Source organism: Oncorhynchus masou, chromosome 31 (assembly GCF_036934945.1).
Source record: "Oncorhynchus masou masou isolate Uvic2021 chromosome 31, UVic_Omas_1.1, whole genome shotgun sequence".
In the NCBI taxonomy this organism is placed as follows: Eukaryota; Metazoa; Chordata; class Actinopteri; order Salmoniformes; family Salmonidae; genus Oncorhynchus; species Oncorhynchus masou.
Genome location: NC_088242.1, coordinates 46,479,875 through 46,504,134, shown reverse-complemented (window position 1 = coordinate 46,504,134; position 24,260 = coordinate 46,479,875). Strand labels below are relative to the sequence as shown.

Sequence of the window (24,260 nt, the reverse complement as noted above, 5' to 3'; positions counted from 1 at the left end):
GTGCTTCAACAAAGTACTGAGTAAAGGGTCTGAATACTTGTGATATTTACGTATGTTATTTTGAATACATTTGCAAAAATTAATAGAAACCTGTTTTTGGTTTATCATTATGGGGTATTTAATTAATTTTAGAATAAGGCTGTAACGTAACAAAATGTATTAAAAAATCAAGGGGTCTGAATAACCTGTGTACAAATTCAAGGTAAAAAAAGCATCATTATCATTGTTGTTCCTACATACTGTGATTGGATTCAAAACTGAATCCTCCTGCTGGGCCTCCAAAGAAGGTCTTGAAGATGTTGTTGGCATTGAAATCTGCAGAGAAACAACAACAATGAGTCAAAGTGTCAACGTGCAATATTAATTCTCCCCCCAATTCAGTCACATCCACACATCAAAACAAACCTTTTTTGTATCAAAGACTGCACTGGGAATAAACATTTAAAAAATTGGCAACTATTTCTCGCACAATTCGATCACATGTATATTTTTCAGAGATATGCCATTCTCATAGAATTACATTTCGACTCTTGACCATGAGAGAGTAAGGAGGCCGACGCTGATCAATGGCCAGTGTTGCATTTGTCCCCTCAGTGGTTATGGTTAGGACCCAGGGTAAGATAATCTGACCCGAAACATGTGGTTTGATGTTGATATTATGGTTCAGACCAGCATTGAGGGTAAGGTAATCTTAAACTACACTACCGGTCAAAAGTTTTAGAACATCTAATCATTCAAGGGTATTCTTTATTTTGACTATTTTCTACATTGTAGAATAATAGTGACGACATCCAAAGTAGGAAATAACACGTGGAATCATGTAGTAACCAAAAAAAGGGTTAAACAAAACAAAAGATTTTATGTTTGAGATTCTTCAAAGTAGCCACCATTTGCCTTTGACAGCTTGCAGTCTTGGCATTCTCTCAACCAGCATCACCTGGAATGCTTTTCCAACAGTCTTGAAGGAGTTCCCACATATGCTGAGCACTTGTTGGCTGCTTTGACTCTTGTTGCCAATTGTACTGTGTTTCCTCCAACACATTGGTGAGGCTGGCTTCCGGGATAAACGAGTAGTGCGTCAATAAGCAGTGCGGGATGCATGGCTCTCGACCTTAGCCCCTCCAGAGTCCGTACGGGAGTTGCAGCGATGGGACAAGACTAACTACCAAATGGATGTCACGAAATTGGGGAGATCCTCGGCAGATCCTCAGTCGCTAGGAATAGCGAAATAGTTAGGGCTAGGATTTGGGGTAAAGAAAAATAATCCTAAATCAGTGGTTATGGGGTAGTGTTTAAGATTAGGATAATGGAATTTGATTCTAAACTCAACAAAAAACGCCCCTTTTTCAGGACCCTGTCTTTCAAAGATAATTCATAAAAAGCCAAATAACTTCACAGATCTTCATTGTAAAGGGTTTAAGCACCATTTCCCATGCTTGTTCAATGAACCATATACAATTAATGAACACGCACCTGTGGAACGGTCGTTAAGACACTAACAGCTTACAGACGGAAGGTCACAGTTCTGAAAACTCTGAAAAACACCAACAGAAAGATGCTGCTGCCCTGCTCATCTGCGTGAACGTGTCTTAGACATGCTGCAAGGAGGCATGAAGACTACAGATGTGGCCAGGGCAATAAATTGCAATGTCTGTACTGTGAGATGCCAAAGACAGCACTACAGGGAAGCAGGACAGACAGCTGATCATCCTCGCAGCGACAGACTACGTGTTACAACACCTGCAACAACAACTGCCCGAGTTCCACCAGGAACGCACAATCCCTCCATCAGTGCTCAGACTGTAAACAATAGGCTGAGAGAGGCTGGACTGAGGGCTTGTAGGCCTGTTGTAAGGCAGGTCCTCACCAGACATCCCTGGCAACAACGTTGCCTATGGGCACAAACCCACCATTACTGGACCAGACAGGACTGGCAAAAAGTGCTCTTCACGGTCTTGTCTCACCAGGGGTGATGGTCAGATTCACGTTTATCGTCGAAGGAATTACACTGAGGCCTGTACTCTGGAACGGGATCGATCTCAATTCTGTGTGTTACAGGGAAGACATCCTCCTCCCTCGTGGTACCCTTCCTGCAGGCTCATCCTGACATGACCCTCCAGCATGATAATGCCAGAAGCCATACCTGCTTGTTCTGTGCGGGATTTCCTGACAGGAATGTCAGTGTTCTGCCATGGCCAGCGAAGAGCCCGGATCTCAATCCCATTGAGCACATCTGGGACCTGTTGTATCAGAGGGTGAGGGCTAGGGCCATTCCCCCCAGAAATGTCCGGGAACTTGCAGGTGCCTTGATGGAAGAGTGGGTTAACATCTCACAGCAATAACTGGCAAATCGGGTGCAGTCTATGAGGGGGAGATGCACTGGCCACACCAGATACTGACTGTTACTTTTGACACCCCCTTTGTTCAGGGACACATTCCATTTATGTTAGTCACATGTCTGTGGAACTAGTTCAGTTTATGTCTCAGTTGTTGAATCTTATGTCCATACAAATATTTACACATGTTAAGTTTGCTGAAAATAAATGCAGTTGACAGTGAGAGGAAGTTTCTTTTTTTGCTGAGTTTAGATTGGTGGTTACTGACCTCCCATATTATTGCTGTCCTCCTCCAGGTCATGGCCGCAGTCATAGCGAGTCTTCTTCTTGGGGTCAGAGAGCACAGTGAAGGCCTCGCCCATCTCTTTAAACTTCTTTTCCTCCTCCTTCTGTACCTCTGGCGTGGCCGCACTGTGACGATCTGACCGGCAAATAGAAAACATTAGGTGAAAATTTGAACGCTTTTCTTGACCGTTGCGTTGCAGCTGGTATTTCCCAGAGACACAAAAATGAAAATGGGAATGGCTGCTCTCTGATCCCTTAGATCACCTCCTGCAATTATGCCCTTAAGGCACAATTGCTCTCCATCCAGGGGCGCTGCACTGCAGCTGACCCTGTGCCTCTCAATGTGGGAGTCTATATATGGGGGTGTTGGGAAAGGCAAAAGACAAATTTACGTTCTAACCAATTGACAATAAAGTATCTATTCTATAGTGTTGGTTTTCTTTCAAAAACGTTGATAGTTTGATTGAGCCTGCCTGGAGTAACGGAAAGAAAATAAATATTATTTGAACACAGGTCAGTCTTACTCCTCAATGGTGTTGCCTGTGTATGTTGGTGTACCTGGGTGGTGCATGAGGGCCCGTTTCCGATAGGCCTTCTTAATCTCATCTTCTGTGGCATTCTTTCCCACCCCCAGAACCTTGTAGTAATCTTTCCGCTTGCTCTTCTTCAGTTCCAACTGAGCCGTCTTCAAGAGATGCTTGTGTTCTTATACAGAGGGAAAGGGAAATTGAGGGAAAGACAGAAGAGAATTGTTTTGTTAACAAATTCACCCGAATGAACAAATGCAATAATGTAATCAATCATCACCATCAAGAAAATTAAGAAAGAAAATGAGTACTGTTCAACCTCTGCCATTATTTTTCCACTGGTGACTATCAAGTAAACTATGGTTGCAATACCAACATACCTTTAGTCTTCTCTGTCTGGTAGACCTTTTCATAGTCCCGTACAGCTTCTTCATACTGTTCGATGTCCATATAACTGCAGAAAAAAAAGCCGAGTTAAGTGTCTCACTGTCTCAGAGTCAAGAGGCAAAGAGTCTCTTGAAAGCGATATTCAGCAGCCTAGCTACCAGTGATCAGTCATTTTCAATGGAAGGGGGAAACAAGAGGAGAGACACAGCGACTTAACGGTCGGTGACGAGTTAGCGACCAGAATTGAAATGTCTCAATATTAAGCACATTTCGGCGACGCAACCACACCACAGCATATCAGGAGAGGGTAGTTCTTGCTAGCAAACCTTGGCTAACAACAAAACTGCCGTCATCTAAGGTGTTTGCATGAAACACCCACCATGGGAGATCTCAATGACTTGATTGCTGATTATCGCTGAGCCACTTGTTATAAGTACTTTTCATAGCTTACCACTGGGCTCGTCTCAAATAGGCCTTGATATATGTGTCGTCCAACTTTATTGCACTTGTGCAATCTTCGATTGCTTGATCAGGTTTATTCAGCTGAAGGAGAGGAAGTAAAGACACAAATGAACAGATGGCATGCGTTTCAAACAATTAGGAACTCAACTTCCAGAATCTAGCTTGGATTGCTAACATACATAAAGTATTATCAAATGTACTTTTAACTAACCCCAAGATGGGCCTTTTTCAAATGGGAGTTGGGAGACACATTGGGCAGAACAAGCAAGGAGGGAGTTAGGCTGAGCGAAGCACGAGCTGGTGAGATCCTATTGGCGCATTTTAGCATGTATTTGCATATTTCTGTTAGGGAAGGCCTATTCTCTGAAGTACGTGTGAGCAGGAACTTGAATTTGTCTTTGCACTCCTAAACAATGTAATTTTTTACAACTTGGCAAAAGGTTAAATTCTAAGAAACGTGCGCTCTGTTCGTGTGATGAAGCGGACTCGGCCGCTCTCGTCATGACCGCACATGATTTAATTCCCCTTATAAATGGTTTGGCGCATTCATGTTTTCCCTTTTTTGTAAGTAATGAATTTATCCTAAATGTATATTATTGTTGTACTTCTTTCGCCAATATCATGAGTATTAACTGTGTGTAAAGCCAATCATGTATTGAAATGTTAGGTCAAGTTGCACAATGGCACTTTTTATTCATGTATTTTTTTATTGAACCTTTATTTAACTAGGCAAGTCAGTTTAGAACAAATTCTTATTTACAATGACGACCTACCCTGGCCAAACCCGGACAACACTGGGCCAATTGTGCGCCGCCCTATGGGACTCCCAATCACGGCCAGATGTGATTCAGCCTGGATTCAGTACAGGGACTGTACTGATGCCTCTTGTACTGAGATGCAGTGCCTTAGATCGCTGAGCCACTCAGGAGCCCATTCAGTTTCAGTAATTTATCCTTTTGCAATCCTCCAAGTGGATGCAATGTTCAGATGCACATGAACACTCGCTACACTAATTAGAAAAAAAGCTTGTTTATTTCAATATATTAAATGCTTCCTATGTTTGTAATTTGTGCATCTTGGAGCTCCATGTCGGTCATTGTTCACATGTCCATGTGTAGCGGGAGAGTGGGCAGTGTGCGGCTCCATAAGGAATACGTGTTGCCGCCTGTTTATAATACTGGTCAACAAAACCAGTATTATAAAACATGTTTTTCTTAAAGTATTACGGCTATTTGGACGGAATATGTAAAAGTGGCTATAATGAAGATGCCTGTTACTGCGATAAACATTTGAATCGGGGACCGATGTGTAAGATACAGTGGCTTGCGTATTCACCCCACTTGGCAATTTCCCTATTTTCTTGCCTTACAACCTGGAACGAAAATTGATTTTTGGTGGGTTTGTATCATTTGATTTACACAACATGCCTTGAAAGTGCAAAATATCTTTTGTGAAACAAACAAGAAATAAGACAAAAAAAACAGAAAACTTGAGCGTGCATAACTATATATACAGTGGGGCAAAAAAGTATTTAGTCAGCCACCAAGTTCTCCCACTTAAAAAGATGAGGCCTGTAATTTTCATCATAGGTACACTTCAACTATGACAGACAAAATGAGAAAAAAAGAGAAAATCACATTGTAGGACTTTTCATGAATTTATTTGCAAATTATGGTGGAAAATAAGTATTTGGTCACCTACAAACAAGCAAGATTTTTGGCTCTCACGGACTTGTAACTTCTTTAAGAGGCTCCTCTGTCCTCCACTTGTTACCTGTATGAATGGCACCTGTTTGAACTTGTTATCTGTATAAAAGACACCTGCACACAACCTCAAACAGTCACACTCCAAACTCCACTATGGACAAGACCAAAGAGCTGTCAAAAGACACCAGAAACAAAATTGCAGACCTGCACCAGGCTGGGAAGACTGAATCTGCAATAGGTAAGCTGCTTGGTTTGAAGAAATCAACTGTGGGAGCAATTATTAGAAAATGGAAGACATACAAGACCACTGATAATCTCCCTCGATCTGGGGCTCCACGCAAGATCTCACCCTGTGGGGTCAAAATGATCACAACGGTGAGCAAAAATCCCAGAACCACACAGGGGGGACCAAGTGAATGACCTGCAGAGAGCTGGGACCAAAGTAACAAAGCCTACCATCAGTAACACACTACGCCGCCAGGGACTCAAATCCTGCAGAGCCAGACGTGTCCCCCCTGCTTAAGCCAATACATGTCCAGGCCCGTCTGAAGTTTGCTGGAGAGCATTTGGATGATCCAGAAGAAGATTGGGAGAATGTCATATGGTCAGATGAAACCAAAATAGAACCTTTTGGTAAAAACTCAACTCGTCGTGTTTGGAGGACAAAGAATGCTGAGTTGCATCCAAAGAACACCATACCTACTGTGAAGCATGGGGGTGGAAACATCATGCTTGGGGGCTGTTTTTCTGCAAAGGGACCAGGACGACTGATCTGTGTAAAGGAAAGAATGAATGGGGCCATGTATCGTGAGATTGAGTGAAAACCTCATTCCATCAGCAAGGGCATTGAAGATGAAACGTTGCTGGGTCTTTCAGCATGACAATGATCCCCAACACACAGCCGGGGCAACGAAGGAGTGGCTTCGCAAGAAGCATTTCAAGGTCCTGGAGTGGCCGAGCCAGTCTCCAGATCTCAACCCCATAGAAAATCTTTGGAGGGAGTTGAAAGTCTGTGTTTCCTAGCAACAGCCCCAAAACGTCACTGCATGGAGGAATGGGTCAAAATACCAGCAACAGTGTTGCTAAGACTAACAGAAAACTTTTGACCTCTGTCATTGCCAACAAAGGGTATATAACAAAGTATTGATAAACTTTTGTTATTGACCAAATACTTATTTTCCACCATAATTTGCAAATAAATTCATTAAAAATCCTACAATGTGATTCTCTTTTTTTCTCATTTTGTCTGTCATAGTTGAAGTGTACCTATGATGAAAATTACAGGCCTCATCTTTTTAAGTGGGAGAACTTGCACAATTGGTGGCTGACTAAATAATTTTTTGACCCACTGTATATATATATATTTTGGTGATTGTTGGATCTCAAAGATGATCTTATATATATTTTTAATAACACCAAACGTTATACCAACATATTTTTGGGAGCTGTCCGTGTGATATTGGATGAAGCACTCATCTCTCAATCTGTGATAAAGTCTGCATCTGAGCAGTTTTGGCACTAGACAGAAATTTACAGGGATAATTTTTCATATTTTTTAAACAATGTACAGAATTTATCATCAAAACTATACTAAAAAATGTTTTTATAAAAATAAAAAAAAAATAAAAAAACATTGATAAACGGGCCGGATGTAACCCGCGGGCCGCCAATTGAAAAGCCCTGGTGCATATGGTTCATTTAGAGATAAGGCAATCATTTCAAAACGAGGACAATCAATCACTTTTGCGAGGCACACTGCATGGCCGAAGCGAGAGGATTAGATCACTACGGAAAAACTTTCAGATGGTGAAATCCAAAGTTGTGCTATACAGTGCATTTGGAAAGTATTCAGACCTCTTGACTTTTTCCACATTTTGTTACATTACAGCCATATTCTAAAGGATTAAATAAAAAACATCTACACACAATACCCCATAATGACGAAGCGAAAACATGTTTTTAGAATGTTTTTCAAATTTATTACAAAAACAGAAATACCTTCTTTACATAAGTATTCAGACCCTTTGCTATGAGACTCAAAATTGAGCCCAGGTCATCCTGTTTCCATTGATCATCCTTGAGATGTTTCTACAACTTGGAGTCCACCTGTGGTAAATTAAATTGATTGGACATGATTTGGAAAGGCACACCTGTCTATATAAAGAGTTGTATAAAAAGAGAATCCAATGGTCACTATGACAGAGCTCCAGACTTCCTCTGTGGAGATGGGAGAACCTTCCAGAAGGACAACCATCTCGGCAGCACTCTACCAATCACGCCTTTATGGTAGAGTGGCCAGACAGAAGCCACTTCTCCAAGCAGGCTGTCATGTGCCTTTTTACTGAGTTTGCCAAAAGGCACCTAAAGGACAAGATTATCTGCTGTGATGAATGCCAAGCGTCAAGACTGGAGGAAACCTGGCACCATCCCTACGGTGAAGCATAGTGGTGGCAGCCTAATGCTGTGGGATGTTTTTCAGCGTCAGGTACTGGGAGACTAGTCAAGGGAAAGATGAACGAAGCGCAGAGAGAGATCACTTGATGAAGTCCTGAGCAGGTTCTCAGACTGGGGCGAAGGTTCACCTCCCAACAGGACAAAGATCACAAGCACACAGCCAAGACAATGCAGGAGTGGCTTCGTGACAAGTCTCTGAATGTCCTTGAGTGGCCCAGACAGAGCCCAGATTTGAACCCATCGAACATCTCTGGAGAGACCTGAAAATAGGTTGGATGGGGAGCGTCGCTGCACAGCTGACAGAGCTTGAGAGGATCTGCAGAAAAGGGAGAAACTCCCCAAATACAGCTGTGCCAAGCTTGTAGCATCATACCCAATAAGACTTGAGGCTGTAATAGGCGCTTCAACAAAGTACTGAGGACGGGGTCTGAATTCTTATGTAAATGTGATTTAAATTTGACATTTTTTATACATTAGCAAAATTGTGTTCAAGATTTTTTTTTGCTTTGTCATTCGGAGATATTGCGTGCAGATTGATGATTAATTAAAAACAAAATCAATTTTAGAATAAGGCTGTAACGTAACAAAATGTGGAAAAAGTCAAGGGGTCTGAACCTTACAAATGCACTGTTTATTCATTGACTGTCATAGCTACACCGAACAAAACAAATTTACACAACATGCAACAATTTAAGATTTACTGAGTTAATATAAACTAAGGAAATCAGTCAATTAAAATAAATTTAAATCCTACTCAATGGATTTCAAATGACTGGTCAGGGGCGCAGCCCTGGGTGGGCCTGAGACAGCATAGGCCCACCCACTTGAGAGCCAGAACCAGCCAATCAGAATGAGTTTCTCCCCCCAAAGGCCTTTATTTGAGATCGAAATAAGCTTCAGTTTCATCAGCTGTTCGAGTGGCTGGTCTCAGATGATCCCGCAGGTGAACAACCAGATGTGGAAGTCATGGGCTGGTGTGGTTACAGGTGGTATGCGGTCGTGAGGCCAGTTGGACGTACTGCCAAATTATCTTTACGACGGAGGTGGCTTAGAGAAATTAACATTAAATTATCTGGCAACAGTGGGTCTGTGGTCCAAAGGGTCTCTTTTCCAAGCTTAAAAAGGATAAACAATACATTGGCCATGCTGTCAATCCAGCATGACTTCTGCCACGTTCAAAACAACTGGAAACTCGGAACTGGGAAGTCTCAGAGTTCAATGAGTTCAAGACAACTGGGAACTGTGATAAAACTAGCTGCGACTAGAAGTCGGGAACTCTGGCCTCTTTCTAGAGCTCCAACCAGAAGATCACTGGCGCCATGATTCGACTTTGTTCCCAGTTGTCTTGAAAGCGCCATAAATCCAGGTAATGCCAGACTTTGATGACACAATTTGCACACAAGTCAGCCATACATATCAGCTATGATTTTTTTTTTAAGAGTAAACGAGGCTGAATGAACTGTTTCGCTGCCAGACAAGGCTCCGCTGATAACCAGGTGTATTAGTGGTAAGGATTCACTCAATGGTGCTGAAAAGAAAGCTCTGCTGTTGGGACAGCTTTATGTAGGCCCGAACAGTTTGTGGGCACCATTTGTCACCGGTATAGTGCAATTCATGTATTGTTTCATTTAGTGTAGTGGCTTTGCTGGCAAGCATCATTTTAAAAAAAAATTTTTTTTGTCCCACCAAGATTTACATGCTAAACTCCCCATTGACACACACAATAGAGAAGTGAGCTCAGACAGATCCAACTTAGAGTCGCCCAGGTCATGAGCTCCATCAGCAGCAGATCTTAATTTAAAATGGAAAATTAATATGTTTAAGCAACATGTTAATGCATCAAATCGTATCAATTTGTTCACGAATTCAACCGAATTCCAACATATCTAAAACGTAAAACATCATTCATGTATTATATCTTCTTTGGTAGGACGCTACAAGCTTGGCGCACCTGTATTTGGAGAGTTTCTCCCATTCTTCACTGCAGATCCTCTCAAGCTCTGTCAGGTTGAATGGGGAGCATTGCTGCATAGCTATTTTCAGTTTCATAAATGGTTAGATTGGGTTCAAGTCCGGGCTCTGGCTGGGCAACTCAAGGACATTCAGCGACTTGTCCCGAAGCCAAATCCTCCTTTGTCTTGGCTGTGAGCTTAGGGTCGTTGTCTTGTTGGAAGGTGAGCCTTCGCCTGAGTCTGATGTCCTGAGCGCTCTGAAGGTTTTCATCAAGGATCTCTGTACTTTGCTCCGTTCATCTTTCCCTCGATCATGACAAGTCTTCCAGTCCCTGCCGCTGATAAACATCCCTAAAGCATGATGCTGCCACCACCATGCTTCATCGTAGGGATGGTGCCAGGTTTCCTCCAGACGTGACACTTGGCATGGTTCCATCAGACCAGAGAATCTTAGTCTTTTGGTGCAAACTTCAAGTGGGCTGTCTTGTGCCTTTGAAGCCTGTCCTCAGTAAGTCTGTCCACTCTACCATAAAGGCCTGATTGGGGCAGTGCTGCAGAGATGGTTGCTTTCTGGAACTCTGTCAGAGTGACCATTGAATTCTTGGTCACCTCCCTGACAAAGGCACTTCTCCCCCGATTGCTCAGTTTGGCTGGGCAGCCAGCTCTAGGAAGAGGCTTGGTGGTTATAAACTTCTTCCATTTAAGAATGATGGAGGCCACTGTGTTCTTGGGGCCTTCAATGCTGAGGTCCCCTTACCCAGATCTGTGCCTCGACAAAATCCTGTTTCGGAGCTCTACGGACAATTCCTTCGACCTCATGGCTTGGTGTTTGCTCTGACATAAACTGGACCTTATATAGACAGGTATGTGCCTTTCCAAATCATGTCCAATCAATTGAATTTACCACAGGTGGACTCCAATCAAGTTGTAGAAACATCTAGGATGATCAATGGAAACAGATGCAAATGACCTCAATTTCGAGTCTTATAGCAAAGGGTCTGAATACTTAAGTAAATAAGGTATCCGTTTTTTATATTTCATAAGTGTGCACAATTTTTTTTTTAAACTGTTTTCACTTTATCATTATGGGGTATTGAAGATTTTTTATTTAATCCATTTCAGATTAAGGCTGTAACGTAACAAAATGTGGAAAAATTCAAGGGGTCTGAATACTTACCGAAGACACTGATTGTAAATATTATATTTTCACATGGAACCACTTAACTGAATAAACTGGACACAATTTTACACTGGATACTGCTGCTTCCTGCTTCGTACTGCCCTTAAGGCTGCTCCAACTATAGTTTAACAGATTCTAGTTTTGGGAACAGAAAACTGAATTAATATTGGATGTTTCTCTCAGAAAATTAGAATGTTGGCCCAGTTTCATCTTGCTCCATCTTCCTGACCACTGCACTTCCTCTCTGGTGGTGCTTCAGATTTTTACCCCATGTGGCATCTGGGTTCCTTTTTCATTTGTAGTATTATTTAAGGTCTGGCCATTATGTACATTCAGGATTTTTACAAAAGTACTTTCCCAGTCCTGTCTAGGATTCCATAAATTGGGAACACTTTTGAGATGAGGTACTACCTGAACTTGCCCAATATGAGCACTTAATTCTGCAATGTTTTTGCACATTTGTTCCTGAACTCTACCTTGTTCTAGAGCATTCCAGTTGAGGTTCTCACCTTAGCCCCGACGGTGCCTCTGTTGCAGTAGAGCTTGGCGTTGGTTTTGATGTTGTTGGGGTCTATCGCCAGGGCCTCAGAGTAGAGCCGGTAGGCTGCCTCAAAGTTGCTGTTCTTGAACACTTTGTTTCCCTCCTCCTTCTTGGCTTTCAAAGCTTTGGCATTCTGATTTTAGATAGATATTAACGACATTGAATCAGTACGTCAGATGCAGTAGAACTCAATTCACAGGCTACAGTACTGATGTGTAACCTTCAACTAGACAAGTCAGTTCAGAACAAATTCTTATTTGACGACCAACCCCGCCAGACCTGGACCAATTGTGCGCCGCCCTATGGGACACACAATCACGGCCGGATGTGATACAGCCTGGATTCAAACCAGGGACTGCAGTGACGCCTCTTGCACTGAAATACCGTGCCTTAGACCACTGCACCACCCACTATTGATCAATGTCACAATAACAACATTTGACTCTTTATAGCCAGTAAGAGGTAGGCCTAGCTACAGACCTCTCCCTGTACACTATCCAATGACATAAAACTACCCTACACGAGTAAATCATTTCAACATTTTAAAATAAGTACAGGCGCAAATTGAGTGACTCACTCTGCAAGCTAGCCGAGACTTCTCGTGGTCTGGGGCCATGCGCAGTGCTTGCACGAAGAACTGCACAGCTTTGTCGATGCAGTCCTCGTAGTACAGACACAGGCCTCGCACATACAGAGCGTCTCCGTTAGTCGAGTCCATCCTCAATATATCGCTGGGAGAGAAAAGACAAGATTCATAAGACAAAGAATCTGACTTTGATATTCCCCTAACTGGAGCAAACATTAAAAACAAGGGCAAAAGAAGCTTTGTCAAAATGGCGATGTTCCTGGGGTTTTGAAAATTAAATGTAACACGTTAGTCAGCAAAAATAGTATAAAAAAATAAGGGCTGAAGTCAAATTCGACAGTTGAAAAGTTTATAACCCGTGAAAAATTAAACATCCTATTATACAGCGGAAGAAAACAAAATACATGACCAAAAGTATTCCGACCACTTGACTTTTTCCACAGCCATATTCTAAAATTGCTTAAAAAGTTGTTTCCCTTCAATCTACATACAATACCCCATAATACCAAAACAGGTTATCAATTTTAGCAAATTCATAAAAAACAAAAAACTGAATGATCACATTTACATAAGTATTCAGACCCTTCACTCAGTACTTTGTTGAAGCACCTTTGGCAGCGATTACAGCCTAGTCTGACACAAGGGTATGACACTACAAGCTTTGTTCTTAACTGACTTGCCTTGTTAAATAAAGGTTAAATAATAACATTTTCAAAAAGCTTGGCACACCTGTATTTGGGGAGCTTCTCCCATTCTTCTCTGCCACCCGGTAAAACTGAGCAATTAGGGGAGAAGGTCCTTGGTCAGGGAGGTGACCAAGAACATGATGGTCACTCTGACAGAGGTCTCTAGTTCCTCTGTGGAGATGGGAGAACCTTCCAGAAAGACAGCCATCTCTGCAGCACTCCAGCAATTAGACCTTTATGGTAGAGTTGCCAGACGGAAGCCAGCTCTCAGTAAAATACACATGACAGCCCGCTATGAGTTTGCCAATAAGCACCTAGACTGTCAGACCCTGGTGAAACCAAGAAACCAACTATTTGGCCTGAATGACAAGCATCATGTCTGGAGGAAACCTGGAACCATCCCTACGGTGAAGCATGATTGTGGCAGCATCATGTTGTGGGGATGTTTTTCAGCGGCAGGGACTGGGAGACTACTCAGGACCAAGGCAAAGATGAACAGAGCAAAGTACAGAAAGATCCTTGATGAAAACCTGCTCCAGAGTGCTCAGAACCTTGGACTGGGCGAAGGTTCACCTTCCAACAGTACAACAACCCTAAGCACAAAAGCACAAGGTAGTTAATCCATTTTAGAATAAGACTAGTGTAACGAAATGTGGAAAAAGTCAAGTGGTCTGAACACCCTCCGAATGCACTGTACGGGACCGCTGAAGCGTAATTTAAATGAATTCGTTAGGTCCTAATCTATGGATTTCACATAACCAGGAATACAGATATGCATCTGTTGGTGACAGATACTTCAAAAAATAATTTTAACGAGACATGCAATCGGCAGTTCCGTTCTGTGAGCTTGTATGGAGATTACATGTCTGTGTGCTCAACTTTATAAACCTGTCAGCAACGGGTGTGGTTGAAATAGACATATCCTCTAATTTGAAGAGGTGTCCACATATTTTTGTATATACAGTGCCTTGCGAAAGTATTCGGCCCCCTTGAACTTTGCGACCTTTTGCCACATTTCAGGCTTCAAACAAAGATATAAAACTGTATTTTTTGTGAAGAATCAACAAGTGGGACACAATCATGAAGTGGAACGACATTTACTGGATATTTCAAACTTTTTTAACAAATCAAAAACTGAAAAATTGGGCGCCCTTAAGTTAATACTTTGTAGCGCCACCTTTTGCTGCGATTACAGCTGTAAGTCACTTGGGGTATGTCTCTATCAGTTTTGCACATCGAGAGACTGACATTTTTTCCCATTCCTCCTTGCAAAACAGCTCGAGCTCAAAGAGGTTGGATGGAGAGCATTTGTGAACAGCAGTTTTCAGTTCTTTCCACAGATTCTTGATTGGATTCAGGTCTGGACTTTGACTTGGCCATTCTAACACCTGGATATGTTTATTTTTGAACCATTCCATTGTAGATTTTGCTTTATGTTTTGGATCATTGTCTTGTTGGAAGACAAATCTCCGTCCCAGTCTCAGGTCTTTTGCAGACTCAATCAGGTTCTTCCAGAATGGTCCTGTATTTGGCTCCATCCATCTTCCCATCAATTTTAACCATCTTCCCTCTCCCTGCTGAAGAAAAGCAGGCCCAAACCATGATGCTGCCACCACCATGTTTGACAGTGTGGATGGTGTGGTCAGGGTGATGAGCTGTGTTGCTTTTACGCTAAACATAACGTTTTGCATTGTTGCCAAAAAGTTCAATTTTGGTTTCATCTGACCAGAGCACCTTCTTCCACATGTTTGGTGTGTCTCCCAGGTGGCTTGTGGCAAACTTTAAACAACACTTTTTATGGATATCTTTAAGAAATGGCTTTCTTCTTGCCACTCTTCCATAAAGGCCAGATTTGTGCAATATACGACTGATTATTGTCCTATGGACAGAGTCTCCCACCTCAGCTGTAGATCTCTGCAGTTCATCCAGAGTGATCATGGGCCTCTTGGCTGCAACTCTGATCAGTCTTCTCCTTGTATGAGCTGAAAGTTGAGGAACGGCCAGGTCTTGGTAGATTTGCAGTGGTCTGATATTCCTTCCATTTCAATATTATCGCTTGCACAGTGCTCCTTGGGATGTTTAAAGCTTGGGAAATCTTTTTGTATCCAAATCCGGCTTTAAACTTCTTCACAACAGTATCTCGGACCTGCCTGGTGTGTTCCTTGTTCTTCATGATGCTCTCTGCGCTTTTAACGGACCTCTGAGACTATCACAGTGCAGGTGCATTTATACAGAGACTTGATTACATTTATCATCATTAGTCATTTAGGTCAACATTGGATCATTCAGAGATCCTCACTGAACTTCTAGAGAGAGTTTGCTGCACTGAAAGTAAAGGGGCTGAATAATTTTGCACGCCCAATTTTTCAGTTTTTGATTTGTTAAAGTTTGAAATATCCAATAAATGTCGTTCCACTTCATGATTGTGTCCCACTTGTTGTTGATTCTTCACAAAAAAATACAGTTTTATATCTTTATGTTTGAAGCCTGAAATGTGGCAAAAGGTCAAAGTTCAAGGGGGCCGAATACTTTCGCAAGGCACTGTATACACACAGTTACTTGCAAAAGTATTCACCCCCCTTGGCATTTTTCTTATTTTGTTACGTTACAACCTGGAATGAAGATTGCTTTTTTTGGAGGTCTGTATCATTTGATTTACACAACATGCCTACCACTTTGAAGATGCAAAAACGTTATTGTGAAACAAACAAACTTGAGCATGCATAACTATTCACCCCCCAAAAGACCACTTTGTAGAGACACCTTTTGCAGCAATAACAGCTGCAAGTCTCCTGCGATGTCTCTATAAGCTTGGCACATCTAGCCACTGCGATTTTTGCGCATTCTTCAAGGCAGAACTGCTCCAGCTCCGTCAAGTTGGATGGGTTCCGCTGGTATACAGATTCTCAATTGGATTGAGGTCTGGGCTTTGACTAGACCATTCCAAGACATTTAAAAAAAGTTTGCCCTTAAACCACTCAAGTGTTCCTTTAGCAGTATGCTTAGGGTCATTGTCCTGCTGGAAGGTGAATTCCGTCCCAGTCTCAAATCTCTGGAAGACTAACAGGTTTCTCAAGAATTTCCCTGTATTTAGCGCCATCCACCATTCCTTCAATTGTGACCAGTTTCCCAGTCCCTGCCAATGAAAAACATCCCCACAACATGCTGCCACCACCATGCTTCACTGTGGGAATGGTGTTATCAGGGTGATGAGGTGTTAGGTTTGCGCCAGACATAGCTTTTTGACCATCAAGGAAAATGCTCAATTTTAGTCTCATCTGACCAGAGTACTTTCTTCCATATGGAGCTTTCCAGCTCCTTCAGGGTTCTCTTTGGTCTCTGTTGCTTTTCTGATGAATGCCCTCCTTGCCTCGTCCATGAGTTTTGGTGAGCGGCCCTCTCTTGGCAGGTTTGTTGTGGTGCCATATTCTTTCCATGTTTTAATAATGGATTTAATGGTGCTCTGTGGGATGTTCAACATTTCAGATATTTTTTTTTATAACCCAACCCTGATCTGTACTTCACAACTTTGTGCTTGACCTATTTGGAGAGCTCCTTGGTCGTCATGGTGCCGCTTGCTTAGTGGTGCTGCAGATTCTGGGACCTTTCAGAACAGGTGTATATATACTGAGATCATGTGACACAGATTGCACACAAGTGGACTTTATTTAACTAACAATGTGACTTCTGAAGGTAATTGGTTGCACCAGATCTTATTTAGGGGCTTCATAGCAAAGGGGGTGAATACATATGTACACACCACTTTCCGTTTTTATTTTTTCATTTCACTTCATCAATTTGGACTATTTTGCGTATGTCCATTAGATGAAATCAAAATATATTTAAATTTCAGGTTTTAATGCAACAAAATAGGAATAGGGGGATGAATATTTTGCAAGGCACTGTATGTAATATTATATATGTAATATTATATAAATATATATATAGCACCACATATATAAAACCTGCCTTTCAAATATGAAACAAATGTCCTGGTAAAGAGCTTGGTTGGATAATCCTCCTAACTTCCACTCCTTTCTGCCCCACTTTGGTTTGTACCTGGCCACAGACTGGGCTTCTAGGTAGCGACCCAGTAGGGCCAAACACTCAGCCTTGAGGATTTTGAAGCGATGACAGGTGGACGCCAATCCCAGGGCCTTGTCCATAGAATACACCACCTGCAGCAGAGAAGACAACAGCTACCATCTCACAACTGGGTTGACTGCCAATGTCTGTGTGTCAATAGGTGTGTGTGTGTAGGGTTGAATGGGGTAACATGCCTTTCTGAAATCCCTCTTTTCGAAGTCAAGTTCTGCCATTCGTTCGTACTCCAGTACTGCTGTGGCATTTTTGTGCTGCAAGGCACAAAGAAAAAACAAAGCCCATCAAAATCACACTGTGATAGAAATTTCTACACAGAGTATGATAAGAATAGGAGGCTGAATAATTGAGAAAAACATGCACAACGTCTCGCACAGTTCCCATTGACATGATTTACATGCAAGTCAGAGTTGTGCAATGCGTAACCAAAAAGATAGCGAATACAACATTCAAAAGATAACGCACTTGCAGAAATTAAACTTTAAAAAGGTCCAATGCAGCAGTTCTTATCTCAAAATCAAATCATTTTTGGGTAACAATTAAGTATAGGGGCAACGTTACGAGTTCAGGAATCTGAAATTGAACGTCAACAGTGTAGTCTCAGCTTCAATAGAGTGGCGTGCAACTAGTTTTCCTTGACAGAAAATACATTAGTGCAACACATGCGGCAGAAAAAAGCTTAACCAACATTTATGGATAAAGACCGTCATGAAAATAAAATAACCTGAAAAAATATAAAAAAAATATATTAAAAAAAATCACACGCTATATAGAATATAAAGTACCAGTGAAAAGTTGACACACCTACTCATTCATGGGTTTTTCTTCCTTTTTACTATGTTCTACATTGAAGAATCTATATATTTTGATTCGTTTAACACTTTATTTTGGTTACTACATGATTCCATATGTTTTATTTCATAGTTGTGATTTTTTGTCATTATTATTCTACAAAGTAGCCACCCTTTGCCTTGATGACAGCTTTGCACACTATTGGCACTCTCTCAACAAGCTTCACCTGGAATGCTTTTCCAACAGTCTTGAAGGAGTTCCCACATATGCTGAGCACTTGTTGGCTGCTTTTCCTTCACTCTGCGGTCCAACTCATCCCAAACCATCTCAATTGGGTTGAGGTCGGGCGATTGTGGAAGCCAGGTCATCTGATGCAGCACTCCATCACTCTCCTTCTTGGTCAAATGGCCCTTACAAAGCCTGGAGGTGTGTTGGGCCATTGTGCTGTTGAAAAACAAATGATAGTGGGACTTAGAGCAAACCAGATGGGATGGCGTATTGCTGTTGTAGCCATGCTGGTTAAGTGTGCCTTGAATTCTAAATAAATCACAGACTGGGTCAACAGCAAAGCACCCACACACAATCTCCTCCATGCTTCACGGTGGGAACTACACGTATGTAGTGTTCACCTACTCTGCATCTCAAAAAGGTACAGTAGTAAATTTGTACTCATCACACCAAAGGACAGATTTCCACCAGTCAAATGTCCATTGCTCATGTTTCTTGACGTTGAGATGTGTCTGTTACTTGAACTCTGAAGGATTTATTTGGGCTGCAATTTCTGAGGGTGGTAACTCAAATGAACGTATCCTCTGCAGGTCACTCTGGGTCTTCCTTTCCTGTGGCGATCCTCAAGAGAGCCTGTTTCATCATAGCGCTTGATGGTTTTTGCGAATGCACTTGAAGAAACCTTAAAAGTTCTTTACATTTTCTGGATTAACTGACCTTTATGTCTTAAAGTAATGATGGACAGTCATTTCTCTTTGCTTATTTGAGCTGTCTTGCCATAATATGGACTTGGTCTTTTACCAAACAGGGCCAGCTTCTGTATACCACCCCACCTTGTCACAACACAACTGATTAGCTCAAAAGCATTGAGGATAGAGGTCGACCGATTAATCGGAATGGCCGATTAATTAGGGCCGATGTCAAGAAATAACAAATCGGTAATCCACATTTTTGGACACCCATCATGGCCGATTACATTGAACTCCACGGGGAGACTGCGTGGCAGGCTGACTACCTGCTATGCGAGTGGAGCAAGGAGCCAAGATAAGGTGCTAGCTAGCATTAAACATATCTTATAAAAAACAATCAATCTTAACAATCCCTATTTAACTACACATGGTTGATGATATTACAAATTTATCTAGCTTGTCCTATGTTGCATATAATCGATGCGGTGCCTGTTAATTTATCATTGAATCAGACAACTTCGCCAAATGGCCGATTTAACAAGCGCATTCGCGAAAAGAGCACTGTCGTTGCATCAATGTGTAGCTAACCATAAACATCAACGCCTTTCTTAAAATCAATACACAAGTATATATTTTTAAATCTGCATATTTAGTTAATATTGCCAGCTAACATGAACTTCTTGTGTTCTCTTGCGTTCTGTGCAACAGTCAGAATACATGCAGCAGTTTGGGACACCTGGCACGTTGCGAACTGTGTGTTTCTTCCTAACAAAGACAGCCAAATTCACCAAACGGGGGATGCTTTAATAAAAGCGCATTTCCGAAAACAGCACAATCGTTGCACGAATGTACCTATCCATAAACATCAACGCATTTCTTAAAATCAATAGAAGACTAGTATCACCACCCTGGATGGTTCCGACCTTGAATATGTGGACATCTATAAGTACCTAGGTGTCTGGCTAGACTGTAAACTCTCCTTCCAGACTCATATCAAACATCTCCAATCGAAAATCAAATCTAGAGTCGGCTTCCTATTCCGCAACAAAGCCTCCTTCACTCACGCCGCTAAACTTACCCTAGTAAAACTGACTATCCTACCGATCCTCGACTTTGGCGACGTCATCTACAAAATAGCTTCCAACACTCTACTCAGCAAACTGGATGCAGTTTATCACAGTGCCATCCGTTTTGTCACTAAAGCACCTTATACCACACACCACTGCGACCTGTATGCTCTAGTCGGCTGGCCCTCGCTACATATTCGTCGCCAGCCCCACTGGCTCCAGGTCATCTACAACTCCATGCTAGGTAAAGCTCCGCCTTATCTCAGTTCACTGGTCACAATGGCAACACCCACCCGTACACCTGCTGGAGCGCGTGCTATCTCACTGATCATCCCTAAAGCTAAACACCTCATTTGGCCGCCTTTCGTTCCAGTTCTCTGCTGCCTGTGACTGGAACGAATTGCAAAAAAAAAATCGCTAAAGTTGGAGACTTATCTCCCTCACCAACTTCAAACATCTGTTATCTGAGCAGCTAACCGATCGCTGCAGCTGTACATAGTCTTATCGGTAAATAGCACACCCAATTTTACCTACCTCATCCCCATACAGTTTTTATTTATTTACTTTTCTGCTCTTTTGCACACCAATATCTCTACCTGTACATGACCATCTGATCAGTTATCACTCCAGTGTTAATCTGCAAAATTGTAATTATTTGCCTACCTCATGCCTTTTGCACACAATGTATATATAGACTATTTTTTTTCTTCTGTGTTATTGACTTGTTTATTGTTTAATCCATGTGTAACTCTTGTCTGTTCACACTGCTATGCTTTATCTTGGCCAGGTCGCAGTTGCAAATGAGAACTTGTTCTCAACTAGCCTACCTGTTTAAATAAAGGTGAAATATAATAAAAAACAAAAATATTTTTAAACCTGCATATTTAGTTCAAAGAAATTCATGTTAGCAGGCAATATTAAACTAGAGAAATTGTGTCACTTCTCTTGCGTTCATAGCAAGCAGAGTCAGGGTATATGCAACAGATTGGGCCGCCTGGCTCGTTGCTTACTAATTTGCCAGAATTTTAATTAATTATGACAACATTGAAGGTTGTGCAATGTAATTTAGACTTATGGATGCCACCCATCAGATAAAATACGGAACGGTTCCGTATTTCACTGAAAGAATAATTTTTTTTCCGAAATGATAGGTCATTAATATGGTCAAATCCGGAAACTAAGGCTCGTATTTGTGTGTTATTATATTATAATTAAGTCTATGATTTGATAGAGCAGTCTGAGCGGTGGTAGGCAGCAGCAGGCTTGTAAGCATTCATTCAGACAGCACTTTACTGCATTTGCCAGCAGCTCTTCACAATGAGTAAAAGCATTGCACTTCAAGCCTATCAACTCCCGAGATTAGGCTGGCAATACTAAAGTACCTATTACAACATCCAATAGTCAAAGGTATATGAAATATAAATGGTATAGAGAGAAATAGTCCTATAATAACTACAACCTAAAACTTCCTACCTGGGAATATTGAAGACTCATGACAGCTGGTGGTTCCTTCTAACATATGTTCTCATGTTCTGAGCAAGGAACTTAAACGTTAGCTTTTTTACATGGCACATATTGCATTTTTACTTTCTTCTCCAACACTTTGTTTTTGCATTATTTGAACCAAATTGAACATATTTCATTATTTATTTGAGGCTAAATTGATTTTATTGATATTTATATTAAGTTAAAATAAAGGTGTTCATTCAGTATTGTTGTAATTGTCATTATTACAAATACATACATACACACACACACACACACACACACACATATATACACATACACACAGTGGGGCAAAAAAGTATTTAGTCAGCCACCAATTGTGCAAGTTCTCCCACTTAAAAAGATGAGGCCTGTAATTTTCATCATAGGTACACTTCAACTATGACAGACAAAATGAGAAGAAAAAAATCCAGAAAATCACATTGTAGGATTTTTATTTATTTATTTGCAAATTATGGTGGAAAATAAGTATTTGGTCAATAACAAAAGTTTATCAACACTTTGTTATATACCCTTTGTTGGCAATGACAGAGGTCAAACGTTTTCTGTAAGTCTTCACACACTGTTGCTGGTATTTTGGCCCATTCCTCCATGCAGATCTCCTCTACAGCAGTGATGTTTTGGGGCTGTTGCCGGGCAACACGGACTTTCAACTCCCTCCAAAGATTTTCTATGGGGTTGAGATCTGGAGACTGGCTCGGCCAATCCAGGACCTTGAAATGCTTCATACGAAGCCACTCCTTCGTTGCCCGGTCTGTGAGAGCCAGAAATCTTGCTTGTTTGTGGGTGACCAAATACTTATTTTCCACCATAATTTGCAAATAAATAAAAAAAATCCTACAGTGTGATTTTCTGGATTTTTTCCCCCTCATTTTGTCTGTCATAGTTGAAGTGTAACTTTGATGAAAATTACAGGTCTCATCTTTTTAAGTGGGAGAACTTGCAAATGTTGGCTGACTAAATACTTTTTTGCCCCACTGTATAAATCGTCCGATTAATCAGTATCGGCTTTTTTTGGTCCTCCAATAATAGGTATCGTTTTTGAAAATACACAAATCAGTCAACCTCTAATTAAGGAAAGAAATTCCACAAATTAACTTTTAACAAGGCACACGTGTCAATTGAAATGCATTCCAAGTGACTACCTCATGAAGCTGGTTGACAGAATGCCAAGAGTGTGCAAAGCTGTCCTCAAGGCAAAGGGTGGCTACTTTGAAGAATCTCAAATGTAAAATATATTTTAGATCTGTTTAACACTTTTTTGGTACTACATGATTCCTCATGTGTTATTCTCTAGTTTTGACTTCTTTACTATTATTCTACAATGTAGAAAATAGTAAAAAATAAAAACCCTTGCATGAGTAAGTGTGTCCAAAGCTTTGACTGGTACGGTGTTTTTTTTATTCTGGGGGGGGGGGGGGGGGACAAACAGAAGAGGAGATGGTGGGGCATTCGTGTGGCAATTTGACTTTTAAACTCATGGATACACTCGCAATGGCTGCCTGGAATTGTGATGCAATAACTTCCATGGTAATGTATAATGTTCATTCAAATGATGTTAACTGATGTGGTTCATGCAATGTCATTTTTTTGTAATGACAGTTAAGTTGAATCAACAAATTACAGCACATATTGGTACTAGTGATGCTTATCGGTCTCGGTAAAATTTGCATAATTTAGTGGAATTAAATTGCAAAGTGTGTATTTTTTGTCGTCATTTATCTTATTTACCACACTCTCGCAGCATACAGAGCCTAGTTTATGAAGTGGAATGAGTAATGTAGGGTATGTAAACATTATATTAAGTAGCATTGTTTAAAGTGGCTAATGATATATTTTACATCAATTTCCATTATTAGTGGCTGGAGTTGAGTCAGTATGTTGGCAGCAGCCACTCAATGTTAGTGGTGGCCATTTAACAGTCTGATGGCCTTGAGATAGCTGTTTTTCAGTCTCTCGGTCCCTGCTTTGATGCACCTGTACTGACCTCGCCTTCTGGATGATAGCGGTGTGAACAGGCAGTGGCTCGGGTGGTTGTTGTCCTTGATGATCTTTATGGCCTTCCTGTAACATCGGGTGGTGTAGGTGTCCTGGAGGGCAGGTAGTTTGCCCCCGCTGATGCGTTGTACAGACCTCACTACAATCTGGAGAGCCTTACGGTTGTGAGCGGAGCAGTTGCCGTACCAGGCGGTGATACAGCCCGACAGGATGCTCTCGATTGTGCATCTGTAGAAGAATGTGAGTGCTTTTGGTGACAAGCTGAATTTCTTCAGCCTCCTGAGGTTGAAAAGGCGCTGCTGCGCCTTTCTTCACAACGCTGTCTGTGTGGGTGGACCATTTCAGTTTGTCCGTGATGTGTACGCCGAGGAAAACTTTTAAAAAAGCTTACTCCCCTCTCCACTACTGTCCCGTCGATGTGGATAGGGGGGTGCTCCCTCTGCTGTTTCCTGAAGTCCTAGATCATCTCCTTTGTTTTGTTGACGTTGAGTGTGAGGTTATTTTCCTGACACCACTCCCGAGGGCCCTCACCTCCTCCCTGTAGGCCTTCTCGTCGTAGTTGGTAATCAAGTCTACCACTGTAGTGTCGTCCACAAACTAGATGATTGAGTTGGAGGTGGGCATGACCACGCAGTCGTGGGTGAACAGGGAGTACAGGTGGGGCCCAGTGTTGAGGATCAGCGGGGTGGAGATGGTTACCTACCCTCACCACCTGTGGTCGGCCCGTCAGGAAGTCCTGTACCCAGTTGCACAAGGCGGGGTCGAGACCCAGCTTGA

The 24,260-nt window shown here is 41.7% G+C and overlaps 1 protein-coding gene across 3 annotated transcripts in view; it reads right to left on the bottom strand.

Annotated features, from left to right (window-relative positions):
• Positions 1-24,260, bottom strand: part of LOC135524025 (dnaJ homolog subfamily C member 7-like) — a 59,873-nt gene that overhangs the window by 8,365 nt on the left and 27,248 nt on the right. For 2 of the 3 annotated variants that reach the window (XM_064951146.1, XM_064951145.1), the window contains exons 5-14: positions 17,383-17,457; positions 17,162-17,280; positions 12,408-12,561; positions 11,799-11,963; positions 11,335-11,424; positions 3,987-4,078; positions 3,529-3,602; positions 3,180-3,326; positions 2,605-2,757; positions 241-315 (exon numbers count right to left, since the gene is read on the bottom strand). In XM_064951146.1, the coding sequence (XP_064807218.1) occupies positions 241-315; positions 2,605-2,757; positions 3,180-3,326; positions 3,529-3,602; positions 3,987-4,078; positions 11,335-11,424; positions 11,799-11,963; positions 12,408-12,561; positions 17,162-17,280; positions 17,383-17,457 (1,144 nt within the window). The remainder of the gene's footprint in view (positions 1-240; positions 316-2,604; positions 2,758-3,179; positions 3,327-3,528; positions 3,603-3,986; positions 4,079-11,334; positions 11,425-11,798; positions 11,964-12,407; positions 12,562-17,161; positions 17,281-17,382; positions 17,458-24,260) is intronic. The other variant, XM_064951147.1, reaches the window with a different exon arrangement.